The 16,042-nt window shown below is 41.7% G+C and overlaps 1 protein-coding gene across 1 annotated transcript in view; it reads right to left on the minus strand.

Moving 5' to 3' along the window:
* The window catches only part of ANKS1B (ankyrin repeat and sterile alpha motif domain containing 1B), a 390,775-nt gene that overhangs the window by 19,433 nt on the left and 355,300 nt on the right, over positions 1-16,042 (minus strand). Inside the window, 3 exon segments of the mRNA XM_054386772.1 lie at positions 2,141-2,216; positions 6,015-6,143; positions 12,524-12,595. Coding sequence (XP_054242747.1) covers positions 2,141-2,216; positions 6,015-6,143; positions 12,524-12,595 — 277 coding nt within the window.

Here is a 16,042-nt window from a genome sequence, read left to right on the forward strand (position 1 = left end):
TCCTGCTATAGATTTGAAAGATATATAAAAACCAAATAAAACACTAACATTTCCAAATGTTGCTCTCTCATGTTAGTACAACCCCATGTAAAAAAATCACAAGTGGACAGAATTCAGTACCAGAGAAGCAGTCAAATAATGCATCTAGCTTTCCACTTCCTTCTTTTTTTTTTTTAAGTGAAATGTCCTTTTCAGTACACTTAAAGTAAAATGTAACTGTAAAAGCAGCCACATATTTGATGACAACCCAGTGGCACTTAAATACAATAATGAAGATCACAGTAACGCTCAAGGATGTCTTAGCACAACCTCAGCTCTCAATTTGTAGACACCAATGTTCAAAACACAACCAGAGGGAGAAAGTTTAGGAAAAAGATACATTTTTTTCCTAGCTAAAATAACAATCTGTTCTCATTAAGTCAAATGTTTGGGGTTTTTTTTGCTTCTGACTTGACTAGGAATATGATTAAAGGGACTACACAGAAAGAGTAAATGAAAACCTGATTAAAAACTGCTTTATCCAAACCTCTTTGCAATAAACCCCCCCTCAAACCAGAAAACAAAACATTCTCACAGCACAATGTAAAAAATAAAGCTATATAAACCTCATCATTGCATCATATAAGTGCCCTGTGTGGCACTACAGACTATTGGTACAATGACTTTTAGAGAAAAAGCGTATTTTCAATTACTTTTAAATGCTTAATTTTTCAGGTATAGAATTTAATTTTGCTAAATTAATTTTAAAAGATGACTAAAAAAAAAAAATCTTACGATGGTTATAAATTATTTAGAGTGACTTTTTGGGTTGTTTTTTTTTTTTGATGTTAAGCTTCCGAGTTCAGTCAAAGAACTTACTGAAGTTGTCTGCAACTAGAGTGTTAAAGTCTGCCCTAAGATCTGCACAGGTATATGCCTAAAAAAATTGGACTGCTAAGTCTGACAGTGTGAAAACTGGATTGGAAGATGCTATGCTTGCAGCCTCAGTTAAATCCCCAGAACATGTGTATGTGACTAGAGATTCTTCTGTGTCAAGCTGCTGGGCTCTTTTGGACGGGTTCAAGCCCAGGTAAGGAATGATTAGCATGTAATTAGCTGCAAAGCCACAGATCTTGAGGCAATCTAGGAAGTGAGAATTGCTGCCAGCCCTTAGCTAAAAGAGCTTCTACCAAAGTGTGTTCTACAGATACATAAACCAGTAAGAAACAGTTGCCTGATCTAAGGATTTTACTCATCTTCCAGCTGTCTAGTTGTCCTTCTAGTGCTCAGAGGCATCTTGCATAAAAGACTTATGAGCCTTGATCCCCATGCTGAGCCTAAGAAAGGATTTCACTGTATTCATCTATGTAATTTTACACATTTAGTAGCTTACCAAACAATTATGTTCTTCATTAATTAATCATGCCAGGCCACGCTAATGTTCTCCATCTCTATGAACAGGTGCCTTGTTATTACAACTGCAGCTAAGAATAAATTGTGTAGCTGAGCTGTGGCTTGTTTGGAGTTTCCAGCAGCAGAGGTAGCTTGAGCTTCATTGTAATTTTCCATCAACCAGTATCAGGCCAAAGCACCACAGGAAAACATTTTCTTACCAGTTTGAAGGAAACCTAACTGCCTTTCTATCACACCAAACAGAGTTGTACCTGTTTCCCTCCTTTAATTAATAAGCATGTAAGTAACTCATAATTAATGAGACTACTCTCATAAGTAAAAGCATCCATTGAATTGTGTGGCTGTAGGATTAGACCACACACAGAACCCCAAAGGCTTTGGTAACATTAATATATTTACTAGTAGTGAATTCAATCTAGATTCTCATACCTGAGCTGCAAATTCTCCTTATAAAAGCAGTGTGATACGGGCTTAATTAAAGTGTTTGGAAAGTACTTTGAAACACACTCAAAGATTCAAAGGCAACATAATGCCTATGTTTGTTGTCTTCTTAGCCACAACACGCAAAATAAAAATATACCTTTACGTTTTGCTGTTGCTTGAAATTAAGATGAAAGCTAGAACAGACATCCTACTGAATACCAATGCAAAAGCAATGGAAACCAAATGGGTAAGAGAACATTCTAAAAGGAAAAAGGGCACTGTACAAGTAATCATGAATTGATATCAGTTAATATTGTAGAGAAACTTACCCTCATCTTTGCACATGCATCCTGTGTTGACTCTGTGCCTCTTAACTCTTTTACCAGCATAGAACCTAAATACTAAAATAAAAATCCATTAAACTTAATTTAACTAAACAAACATCTGGAGGAATGCACTAAAACTGCCTAAAAAAAAACCAGTGGTAGCAGCCAATGCATTGCTTTAGAGTTTGGGTTTGTTTTTTTGCCCTTCTCTGCTAAATCAGTGTGTTAATCAAGCTAGGAAACAGGAATGCACAGCAACAAGTATATTCAATCAGATTAAATCCTTGCAGCGTACCTTAGTTACTCAAACAAGAAGGAAATACTACAGATTCCATTTGATTAAAAGATGGAGAATCTTTTTTTTTTCTTTTTTTCTTTTTTTTGTTTTGTAGCTGCCACCTGCCACACTCATGTTGCTGTGTGCAATCACGTGGCTGTGGAGGCCAGCAGTGATGTTAACCTCTGTGTACTCATTCTGCAAGTAATTTATGTGCAAATAGCAGAGCCCAATGTCAGCTAATAGAGAAAATAAATCTGAACTGAAAACTTGTTCAAACCATTATTTCTTCCTAAGAAATGCCTGACCCTGAACTATTATTTTGAAGCCTTTACTGGTCTGAAGTCAGGCTGGGTGACAGAAGGCAGCAGGGTGCTGGTGCTGGGTCCTGGCCCAGCTTGTTGGAAGCCACTATGGTCTGAGGAGCCTGCTCATCTTCTAGGGTACACAAGGCAGTGAGTGCCTCACTAACACATCTCCTCTCCAACCTGCCTCTTCCTCATTACATCACTCAGTGGCATGTGAAGTTTGAGCCCTCCCACACCCTGACAGAAGGTTTTGCTCCTCTGGCTCTTAGTCCTTCTCTACACCACACCATGCTATGGGCTTGTGCATTTGTAGATGTGCACATCAGATACAGCTCTGTGCAAACAGGATGTTTCTCTGCACGGTGCCACGTGCAAGGCTGGCTTAACTGGGGCAACAGGAGAGCAAGCCATCCCTTGTCTTCTCCTCCCCAGGCACAGAGATGTCTCTGCATTCTCACTTCATCACAATGCCATGGCTTCTGTTAAGTTTTCAGTCTAAGTGACCAACACAGGAGCTGAAGAGAAGTCATGCCACCGGTGAGAACAGGGCAGCTGAGTTGCAGAAGAGAGAAAGCACCATGACCAAGAGCCTCTTCCCAGAAGACTCCTGCTGCCTGGCCCCTTTCATTGTACACTGACTCCCCTTGGAAGCAGCCTATGCTGACCCAACCAGACAGTAAACCAGCTTCACCTTAAAGAAAAACCTATCAAAAATAACTTCAGTTACAGCTGAACACAAGCTGGAACTGAACAGAGTGTACTGATTCAACTCTCTGGTCTCCTGACCTAAACAAGTATTTTCTTTAAAGCCTTCTGTTCACACTGAGTACTGCAGGAGTCTCTGACCTGCAAGAAATGCATAAATATTTCAATGTTGACAGTAGCCAACATGGTAATTAGTGAGAAACACTTTACAGGGCATTATAAATGGAAGGGTGAGCAACACCAACACCACCAGCTAAGCATAAGCAGAAAGGAACGAATGAAGGGCATTCCTGGAGGACTGCAGATGTGAAAGATTCAGAAACCAAGCAGCTGCAAGTCCAGCTGGGGGCTTGATGCTGGCATGAATAGGGCTGTGGGCATTAATTTGATGGGATGGCTTAGTATTGCCCTTGCAGCAGAACAACAAATTTAAAGCAAGCTCTGAAATTAGAAAATGAAACAAAAGTGAGGTTTACATGCTGAGCAAGTGAGGTCTACTTTTCTATGAGTCTATGGGTTGAACTGCATCTTTTCCTGGATCCTGCTGTTCAGTATTTTTACCATTCTTAGCCTTCCCTGGGAAAGATGCAACCAATTTCTACCTTTGTTTTGAAAAAATTCTTTGATTTTAATAGACTACAGCACAACAAATTGGTATTTCCCTGAAAGCTACCAATTGGTCAGGCATCAAGGGAAACAAGCAGAGCTTTTGGACTCGTGGCAGAAGAGGAAGAAACAAAAGAGACAGGCAGCTCCCATCCCATCTGCACAGCAGCAAAAAGCCTCAGCTGCAGGAATTCAGAAACGCTTCCCAGGGTGGGCTCTGCAATAGACAAACAAATCACAGAGGCACTGTCCAACTCAATTATCAGAAAAATCCAAAATTCTAGGAGGGAGTTTTGTTTTCCTTTGACTTTTTGTACTTTTGGAAATGTTCCTTCACAAAGACCCAAAGCATGTGGGAGCAACACAGAGGACATCCAACAGCTCAGCCTGAGTGAATTCATTAACTTCCAAGCCAGGGTTTTACTCCGTAAGGCTGAGGTCATTACAGCTCTTGGGGGAGGGTGTGGGGTGGCTCATTAACACAGATATTTTGATTTTTTTAAACCATTATTTCTTCCTGAGAAGAATCACCAGTAACTGGTGACTCCTGGTCATCCCAGCTTCATTCCTTTAATGATCCAAACACCTTCCTATCTGCTACAAAGGTTACATCTGATTAGGAATTTACTGATGGAACAAGTAATGAGAAAGGAAGCACTCTTGAGATAAACCTTTCCACTTCACTTAAAACTATGGAAAATATCTAAAGAACTAGAGGTCACTAAGCTTCCTTTTCTGTGCCTTCTCAGTGGGAGTGAGGGTCTGTCTCACCTGCACTTAATCTCCAATTCCTACCCTTTTGGATATCCCTTAAATCAGTCCAGCTGGCCCCAACCCTATCCCAGATTACTGCAGTGTTTGGTGAACAGAGCAGTGTCCTAAAACCCACTGAGGATCCAGGTTCCTTGAAGTGAAGAGGACCTGAAACTCACATCCAGACAGGAGGTTAACCCCCAGCTATTATGCTAAATGCACTACATCTACTGAGCTCCTTTCCTTTGTAAAGTGTCAGCCTTGCTTCATTAGGTGGCCACCTCTGAAGAGGATGCAGTGGTCTGGGAAGCACCTTCAGCAACTTTATCACTGCTTTCCAGCAAAGCCAGAAGGGGAAAATGTAAAAGTTTAAATAGGTGGGCTGAAGCACATCTTCAGCTCTCCAGAAGCACCAGCACCCCTGCCCTGTTGACAGGGAAGTCAAGGCTTCAGAGAAGTGTTTTTTATTCAAACCCAAAGTCATTCAGAATGACTTTCTGTGCTTCAGGAGATATTCATCTCCTTCAGAAGTAGTTGTAATAGCCAGGTAACACCAATGATTTTTAGATGTAGAGAGAAATTTCATTTCTCCAGGGATGGGAAGTGGAAATCAGCTACAGCTATCAGGAGGTCAAAATAAATACACCCTGCCCTGAAAGGACTGACTGCTCCTGGTATTTCAAGTAGTCATCAGCTGGGGAGAGGTTTGAATGAGCCCTTGTCCCACGGATGGAAAACTGCTTCAGGACCCTGATCTCCATTTTCCTTAGCTCCCTTCCCCCAAAACAGAGGTATAAAGCTCAGCCAAGACAGTACTTTAACTACTATGCACACAGCATTAAGATGAGTGTGAGGGTCCCATATTATGTTTTATTATTTCTCTGTAAGTACTGAACAGCAGTTTGTGACAGATTGGTGGAGCTTGCTCCCACTGTCACTTCTGCAACACATTGGCCCCTAGCAGTGTCATTTCTCTAACATTAGGGCTGCAATATATCACAGAATTCATAGCAAAAAGCACTGTGCATCCTTGTTTCCCCTTTACTACAATTACAGTATTTCAGAAGAAGTGGCCTGTCTCATTAAAAGTGACTGAAAAAAGACATTAGAAAGGAAAAAGAAAAACAAACCAAAACCCCCCCCCAACCCAATCCCAACAGTTAATCCAAATCTAAGATGGATATATCCACCCCAAATCAAACCACCTCATTTCTCAACACTTACAAATGCCTTATAATCACATGACTGGAAGATGAGTTTCTCTGGATGATGTTGCCAGTACTGTACAGGCGTTGATGCTGTGGCTTCGTTTGGAGGTCGTAAGGTAATTGAAGGCTCTCCCCAGTCTCCTGTCTGAAAATCACAGTTGGAGATATGAGAAGCTGCAAGGGAATCTGCTATCGAGTAGCCCTCCACTGTTGTGATCAATTAACAACAATTAATCTTCTACACTTAAGAGCTGTGATACTGAAATCAGGGAAGACAACTCCTACAACAATTTTTCATCATTTAATTTACAGTCCAAAGTCATCTGCTGTAGCGTTTAATGAGGCTTTAATTAAATCTATTTGCTTTGAGAATAAAATGATTAGGCACCGGAAATGTTCCTCAAAAAGTAACTGTTTACAATACATCTAAGAGGCTGAGAGCACTTGGAAAGAAAACCCTCATGAGATGCACAAAAATGCCATTTACAAATTCCACTCTGTGTTTTACAAGCTTCTCTACAGAGTTAATAAGTCTTCCACTATCCAGCACACATAACTGGTAACTAACTTTCCTAAATGGCTAAATAACTGAGACTTTGCTTTGATCTGAAGACTTATTATACATTCTTCAAACATAGGAGGCATTCTTTAATCTCCTTCTGAATATCTACTTTGATCACCTTCTCTTGATGTCTCATTGTGGAGTTACTAACAATGCCCTTCCACATTCATCATTCTCATTGATATAGGTGATTGCCTTCCTGAGCTGTCATATCCCCTTCTTTCCTCAAAGCTCTCAGAGAACATGGATAGGACTGAAGTCTGCTGCCAAATCCCTTCACAGAACACTCTTTCCATTCTAAAGAGAGCCAACACAGGCATTGCTGCAGATCTGGTTCTCACCTGTCATTGTGTGGTTTTGGACATGGCTTTATTGGATCTGGATTGACCTCTGGGCACTTCGGGGCTCCTTCTGCCTTACAGACTCATGCAAAAAAATTAAGGTGTCTGTTTTTTAACTGTGATCTCTCCTACTTTTGGCTCACAGGTGCCCACACTGCCCATGTCCTCAACATCAAGGATGCTACCAAACCAGTGTGAGCTCACTTTAACTGAAAATGACCTGTGGAGTCCTTCTCCTCTTTCCTTTGTCACAAGCCCCACTTCTTCCCTACCCTGTCTTGTCTGATCTCTGAATTTCCCTCTCCTGCCTAGGGATTAGATTTCTCCAATCCTCCTTCCTCCCCTGCTTGTTCTCTCAAACTCTTTTATTGTCTCCTATATGATTATTTCAGTTTGGATTAAGCTGCTGCTTCTTTTACCTGCTTCTTCTTTTACCTTTGTATTTTCAATGCATGTCATTAACATGAATGTTAAATACTGTTAAAACATTGTAAGGAATCATCATCAGCATTTCACGACAGAATATGACTAAAAGCTCAGACTTTTAAAACAAAAAAAGAAGTTAAGCATCAAAAACACACGAAAAAAATTCTTATCAAAGACATTCCAAAGTCTGGCAAAGTATCACATCCTCCTAATTAAATCAGGACAGAGTAAACAAAACAAGTACATCATTTTTATGTGTCACACAAGAATGAAATGACACACATTTGCACAGCTCTGCAATGAAAAGCAAGAAACATCAACATTAGCCTGCTGATATGGTAACTTCAAGCAAGCAAACATCATAAACCAAGTTGAACCTAGTTAATCCTGGCACTAGTAGCACATCTGCAAATTACACAGTGTTGTAATTCCTGTTTTGCCCAGTTAAGCTGCCTGTGTGCTATGGATAGGACTTCAACCTCAAACGTTGAAAGGCAAGCAGCAGGCGAAATTGCTCCAATTTTTGGCATTCTATAGCCACAGAAATTAAACCTTTTGACCAGTAATGTGTAAAAACCTTTGATCATATTTAACCTCAAGTGGGAATTTGATTTCTTTAAAAAGAAATATGGCTTCAAGCACATTACAAGGGGTAAGGACCTGCATCCTTATTAGTGGAGCTTGTATTTGACTGCAAGAGAAGATGGAGTGCACCCACCACAAATTCTCAGTGTGCTCAGCTGTCTCTTACAAACTGTTCAAAGCCACAGCAAACAGACCTCTTGAAATAGTCCTTCTTTTTTCCTAATAAAGATATATTCCTACATGTCCTGTGTGAGGAAGCAGATCTCAGGAGGTACATTCTATCCATTTAGCAAAACGTTACTACAATGGAACGAGTAAATCCAGGACAGAGAAGCTATAAAATCACATCTTTTGACCACTGATCTTTCCACTAAGGTAGCACTAAGGGATGAACATGAGGTAGGACCAGAATTTTTACAGAGTAATTGACCCTGGGGAATGTTCCAAACCCTTTTGTGGCACTGATCTTCAGCTGGCTGTCCTCACAAGCAGAAAAAGCACAGTACTGACACAGTAAGCAGTGTACATAAGGAGTGAAAAGAGTACATAATTTTACACTTTTGACTCCTTTACATGAAAGATATTAAAACCATGGAGAATCACATTGTTTCTGTCTGTAAATGAAGGGCAGGAAAAAGAGGAACAGTGATTACCTCTCATATTGCTTCAATTCAAGGAGCTAGGAAGCAACAACCATGAGGAAATGAGAACCCATCTTCAAGCAGGCTAATACTACTAGCATATCAGACACTTAGAGAGGGACTGTGTGGAGACCATCTTTTGGATCCAGTAATTGCTCTATAAATATATACAATCATCCTAGTACCTGCTCCTTTTAAGTCAGAAAAAAGAGAATTGCTAAGATTGCTGTACTTGTCTCTAGGATCATCTGAACAGGCAACACAGCTGTGGTGAAGGGAACACAGAGATACAGGATTTCTGCTGCTCCTGACAGACCATGGCACCTGAAGACCTATTATGTGTTTCTGTGTGTCTTACATGGGCAGCAGCTACTAAAAAAAAGCTGCACAAAATTAAATCTCATAGGTAAAGATCATTCTGACAGATGAAGAAGACATGTTATGCAATAGTCACAAAACTTTCTTTTGTAACTGTATCACAGAATCACAGAATGGTTTGAATTGGAATGGACCTTAAAGACCATCTAGTTCCAAGCCTCCTGCCATAGGCAGAGACACCTCTCACAGATCAGGTTGCTCAAAGCCCCATCCAACCTGGTCTTAAATGCTTCCAGGGATGAGGTGTCCACAATTTCTCTGGGCAACCTGTTTCAGTGTTTCACCACCCTCATAGTGAAGAGCTTCTTCCTAATGTCTAATCTAAATCTACCTAGTTTAAAACCATTGCTCCTTGCCCTATCACATGTTCTTTTAAATTCCTGTAGGCACCCTTCAGACACTGAAAGGCCACTATAAGGTCTCCCTGGAGCCTTCTTTTCTCCATGCTGAATAGAACCAACTCCCTCAGTCTGTCCTTGTAGGAGAGGTGCTCCAGTCCTCTCCTTTTTCATATTCAGTGCTCTCCTTTTTAATATTCAGCAGAAGTGGCTTCTGGTCTTCTTTCTTTTTGTTTCTTAACAAACTCCTCAGATTTTTAAACCATACTATTGCTTGTGTTCATCACCCATTGAGAGTTATAATAGGGCAGTCTCCAAAGCCCAATCCATGAAGATGCTTAGAAGTCTAATTCCTATTACACATTCCGCAAGCAATTTCCTTCCTTCCCTTCCTTCCTTTCTTCCTTCCTTCCTCCCTTTTCTTTCTTCCTTCCTTCCTTCCTCCCTCCCTTCTTTCCTTCCTTCCTTCCTCCCTTCCTTTCTTTCTTCCTTCCTCCCTTTTCTTCCTTCCTTCCTTCCTCCCTCCCTCCCTTCTTTCCTTCCTTCCTCCCTTCCTTCCTCCCTCCCTTCCTTTCTTTCTTCCTTCCTCCCTTCCTTCCTCCCTCCCTTCCTTCTTCTTCCTTCCTTCCTTCCTCCCTTCCTTCCTCCCTCCCTCCCTTTCTTCTTTCTTCCTTCCTCCCTTTTCTTCCTTCCTTCCTTCCTCCCTCCCTCCCTTCTTTCCTTCCTTCCTTCCTCCCTCCCTTTCTTCCTTCTTCCTTCTTTCCTTCCTTCCTTCCTCCCTTTTCTTCCTTCCTTCCTCCCTCCCTCCCTTTCTTCTTTCCTTCCTTCCTTCCTCCCTCCCTCCCTTCTTTCCTTCCTTCCTTCCTCCCTCCCTCCCTTCTTTCCTTCCTTCCTTACTCCCTCCCTCCTTCTTTCCTTCCGTACTTCCTCCCTCCCTCCCTTTCTTCTTTCCTTCCTTCCTTCCTCCCTCCCTCCCTTTCTTCTTTCCTTCCTTCCTTCCTCCCTCCCTTCCTTCCTACCTTCCTTCCTTCCTCCCTCCCTCCCTCCCTCCCTTCCTCCCTTCCTTCATTAAAGGGAAGAAAGTCTTATAACCACAGTTTAGACAGCTACATACTTTCATAAATCTGGGCCTAAAAACCTCTGCAGGAAGACTGTAGACCTCAGCTGACTGACTGAAGTTCTGAGACTGAGGATGTGATGATGGCAATTAACTTCAGGTAAAATGTCTTTGACCTAAAGACTTGAAATGCCAAGTCTCGAGTCTGGGGTAGAAAAATATAAATTCCTAGGAGTTCTAAATGTGAGGAACTGGTATGGAACAATTCATGGGTGATGTATTGAGCTTCAGTACCTTCCAGAAGCACTTAAACCTCTTCCAAGCAGCATAGAGACGCTCTTAAATTGCCATGCAGGGCTGGCTATGATGTTTGATTTAATTTTTTAAAATAGAGATGATAGGAAAAGGATTTTCTGGTTTGAATATTTAATTTGCAATTATAAGAAACAATCAAACATTTAAGCTTATGTATTTTTTATGACACAATATACGTATGGAGATTTTTATCTCTGTGATGAAGCAGAAAGGCAGGAGAGAATGTATTCCTCATCTAACTCTGCAGCTCATCAGACAGCTGGGCCATTTATCATGTGGTTTTTGCTGTACTGCCTATTTTTTTTAGTATCCTAACCTCCCCACACCTTTAAGCAGTGCCTTTCCTTCCTCTGGCCTCAGTCACCTTCAGAAAGACTTTTTGCTCCACATCTTGCAGATAAAGAATTTATAATCACAAAATGGTCTCAAGTCAGGTGCCAGAGTAGTAAAAGATTCATTGAATGTTTTTGTGGTGACAACTTTCAACCATAAAAGGCTACAGCCTTAAAGACCAGTATATCTTGAAGTGCTTCACAGCCCTGAAAATGGGCAGATGTGGACTTCTTAGTGTGCTAGAGACTCAGATGCCTGATGTCAGATGAGCTACTAAAGCAGATAACTCCCACTAGGTAATTTTTACCAACTGTTGCAGATTTTTCTGTTCTATGTCACCCAGTTCTCTGAGAGCTGTATCTGACTCCAGTTGAAGGCACCTGGATGCAGAGTTAGTCACAGGTAAGAAGTAATCTCAATACAACTTCTATAAAGCCTGCTTCACCTTTTCATAAATACTTCAAGTTAACCAACTCCCCATGCTAGAGGGAAAAAAAACAACCACCAACCACACCAAAACCAAAAAAAGGCCTGGGTTTGAGTGGCTTGTGGTCATTTTTAACAAGGACTACATCTTATAACTTTTCACCTGTTAAAGCCTCATGCCTGGTTATGGTAACGTGTTGGTCACCATGACAACAACAAATTGGAGCACACATAGATACAACGCATCTGGCTGAAAAATTAATGATTTTCTCTCTGTAAGGCTTTTAAATGTTTCTGTGAACCAGCCAAATCCTCATTATTTGCTTACATTTTAATTCCTAAAATGGGAGGAATTTTTTTCCCCAGCTTTTTGTAGCTTTAGCTCTTGAAATAATGAAAATGGTTGATGGTGTATCTACGTTTTAAGAGCTTCTAAAGCTTTGTAGCCGTAACTCCTCCTCCCTAGCAGAAATGCTCCATGAAGGGGGTTATATGACAGAAATTAGGAGAAATCTACAGCTCCTCTGAAACGCTGTGCTTCGTGCAATCTGAGCAACTGGCTGTCGTCGTTTGCACGCTGCAATACGCATCGCCAGGTTTGCTCTCACGTGCACGGCAGGTGTGCCTCTGTCACAGAGGTGATATGGATTCAGAGCACCATCACTCCTGCCCTCTAATTCCCCAAAAGTGCCTCAGCAAACACAGTGTGCTTCTCAGCTAGGCAAAGCCTATAGATTAACACAGAAAGGGCAGCATGACACGCTGTGGGGGTGAAACTGTGCAAACCAGGCTGTTTACACGGTTTCTGGCTTTGGGAAAGTGAGCAAACAACAACAACAACAAAAAAAACTACATCAGGACCAGAAGTCAAAGCTCCCCCTGTGAGTGAGACTGCTGCTGGCCATCCCCCTCGATGTCCTGTATGGACAACCATCCAGCCAAACAGATGCTAACCACACGGCACGGGTACACGAATGGGCGCACACACGACCCCAAAGGGAAGGCGGACAAGTGGCGGACTCTCGTTTGTCACTTCAGCGACACGACACCCGGAGATAACACCATGGCAACAAGACTGTACATCCAGAGAGTGACAACATAGCCATTCATCACTGTGTCTTACATTATGAACCTGATGGATCGAGGAGAAAGGATATCCTGCATTCTGGTTGCTCCAGATCTCACAGACAGAGGACTGCTGATATAAACAGAAAACTACATCTCATCTTGTAAATATTAACGCACCCCGACTGCCAAAAGGCAAGAATCATTAAGAACAGGCTTGCAATGACGTTAGAGGAGGAAGTAAAACAGTTGTTAAAAGTTATTTTTTAATGTATTTGCTGACAAAATATTTTTGGACTGACTGGAAGGAAACATAGCTTATTCAGAGACTTTAGAAAAGGGCTCAGACCGTGAGTATAAGCAAACAATTTAGTCAGAAGTGCTGGCGATGTGAGGAGATAAAGTTATGCAGGTGTAAACAGAAAATGCAGAGAGCAGAAGAAATATTGGATACTTTCAGTCTTTTGGCAGGGAAAAAGTTTGAAGTCAACATCCCAATTAAGTGTTTCAGATTTGAATCTCTCTCTGTTGGAGACTTTCACAGGGAGAGAGGAAGGGGGAAAAAAACCTGGCAATGCAGTGAAGAAGAAAAAACATGTTTTCTTTGTAACAATTACCAGGAAAGAATGTATTGCAATTAAGTGAAGCAGTTGCCCATCATCTCCTTCCAACAACAGTTCCTTTGCATACAAATATACAGATAATATTACCTTTGGTACTGACCATGACCCCGCTGTGTAAATGAAAGGTTTCAGTCTACATTTCATGTTGTTGTACAGATAGTCTGGAGTAGCCAAGCAAAGTAAGCATTCTGTAGCATTTCTAGCAAAAGCAACAGAACTGGGCAAGCACAGCATTCACCAGCATCTTTTACATATTTCCTTGTTTGGACACTCATCAAGAAAGCATCTGTGACACCTCAGCGAAAGCTAAGCTAACATTTTACAGTAGCCAGGCAACTAAAACAAAGCATCATATGTAAGATCTGCCCACAGTATCTTTGGCAGGCAGTAACAAAAGGCAACAAACACGCAGGAAAAATGCAACTGCAGCATCCAGAATAGATATATTGAATAGATTTCATGTATCAGTAATTGATCAACAGCAAGAATGTGCATTGCTGGTTCTCGTCAATAGCAGCAGCAGGAATTTAGCACCGATGCTCAAGCAACTCAGAAAAGTGCAACTCTTCTTAAAAATATGGCTCCTGCTCTCTTACCTTTTTTAGTAGCCTGAAACCTGGCTGCCTGGCTAGTGACAGACTAGCTTATCACTTCTGGTTACTGTCAGGGCAGGCTGGCGTCCTCTGGACTGAGTACTGAGCACTGCCAGACAGGCTGGTGTCTGCCTAATGCTGTTAATTGTCCCTTATTTCCTTCATGATCTGAAATGCAGGCACACACATCCTTTCCTCCAGCTTCAGTAATTCACTAATTCCTTGACTTTCCCATATCTGGTTCATTTCTTCTCCCTCATCTTGTTTTTGAAGTTATTTTGCTTCATGATGTGCAGATAGCATTAGCTAATAAACACTTTGACTTTGGTTCACAGTCCTGTACCTCATCTTCTGCAACCTGCTACAAAGCATCCCTCCCCTCCATGTGACAAACACCTACCCTCAGTGCAAGGCCAGTAGCAAACACTGCTCCAGCTACTTCTGCTGTGTCATTATGAGGACACTGCACTAATGACCTTTTTTTCTGTATGCAGAAATTGATTTCTGGCAATGCTCATCACCATGATGCCTACAGTTATTTTTTTTTCTGGCGTGGAGGGATTTCTGAAAGGGAATCCATGGCAGAAGGATTGCTTCTGCTTTTCCAAAGAAGAGTAAACCAGAAGGCATTTCGATGCCAGGTACAGCATTCCCAGGCATCTGGTGATCAAGAAAATACACTGCAGTGCTATTTGGACACCCTTGCTGAGGTCCTTGAAGGAGTAAGGTAAGGCAGTGTGGTATCACACACTAGCAGACATTTGATTTCTCCCCAGCAGTGGCATGGGGTCGGTGTGATGCCATCACACTGTACAGCTGGTTCTCACCATCTTACTATTCTGGAGACAAAGGTGCATCCTTAACTCCTACCATTCCCAAGAGCTTGCCTCTTGGGAGTGGTGTGGAGCCAGATCAGCCAGGAGCTGGTACCTGTCCCCTGCAGCAGAGGCGTGCAAGGCTACTCCAGCAGAGCTGCTGCTGTAGCAGCCCTGCTGTGCTGCAGCAGGTAAACACAGAAATACACCAGATACATCTCCCAGCTGCTTTGGTGCTGACTCAGGAACAGGCATCACCACACTGCAGGAAGCGTGTCTGTAAATGGAGCAAGCCTTGGGTTGCTCCATTTAAAAGAAAGGGCAGGGCATCAATCCTTTCATACACATGCAGATGGTACCCACTCTGCCCCTCCCTCCCCAGCTATTCTTCTCCCAAACAGAAACTTTGGGATTGGCATCCTCCTCCCAAGAGTCAGGAGCCCTCAATTTGATGCCTTTCTTTCACTGAGGGAATTCACACCTATGTATTGCACCCTCCTCTTTCACAGGTTAAAGCAGAAGGCAGGCTGCCTTTGACACTTCCTAGAAAGGAAGGGAAGCCCTTCTTACTACTCTTAATTCTTTGCAGAAAGAAGAGTGCATAAAAGCAGGTGTTTGGAGCACTCACCTGTGAGAAACAAGATCTGGGTCCAAGTCTCTGCTCCAAGGACTGTTCAAGTGAACTGCCCCCATCACACAGACCTACCTGCAGAATTAAAGGTTTGGAGGATCTAGGCTTAAGCTAAATCATCTTTAAACATAGGTGACTCGATTGATTAAATTAATAATAAATCAAGCAGACTAGCAGAGACTGAGAATTGCCCATGCCCAGTCAGAAGGGCAGCAGTGCAAAAGTCATTACTCAGTTCTGCACTCATTAATGTTTGAATGACTAAGGTACTGAAATGCAGCACAGAAGGAACATTTATATTATGGAAGGCAATGAATTCAAATTCCAGAAACCAACCTTTTCCTTGCACAACTGTAAAAATATTTAGCATTTACTATATACATATTTTATGTCTTCAAACTGCTGAAATTTTTAAATGAATTATGAAATCCTCAGGAGATGTACTCTAAGTTGCATACCCCTGTGCTAAAGAGGAAAGAACCAAGGAAAGGAAGAAGGTTAAGTGATATCTGAGGCCAGAAAATAGGTAGTAGGAGGGAGAACTGGGATTAGGTTTCTAACACTGATAATTTTCATCTCCCAAAACACAAGCCCTCATGAAGAAGGAAAAGAATTCAATTTTTGCATGCACTCCCACCATCATAAATACAAATACACTTGGGCACTCAATACCACTGACACAGAGGTTCTGTGAAAAAAAGAGAGTTTAACAAAGAACATATTCCTAAGTATGGTAAAGGAGAAAAAAAAAAATAACATCAGCTAATGCACCAAACATGCACTTATCTTATCCCTCCCCAAAGACAAATACACACAAGTAACATCACAACAAGACTCTGCTGTCACAACACCAGCAGCCAGTCTTGTTATGAAGTGTTTTCACATTGCCAACTGTTTCAAGTCTTTCTATCTGCT

Source organism: Indicator indicator, chromosome 14, assembly GCF_027791375.1.
Source record: "Indicator indicator isolate 239-I01 chromosome 14, UM_Iind_1.1, whole genome shotgun sequence".
Lineage (NCBI taxonomy): Eukaryota > Metazoa > Chordata > Aves > Piciformes > Indicatoridae > Indicator > Indicator indicator.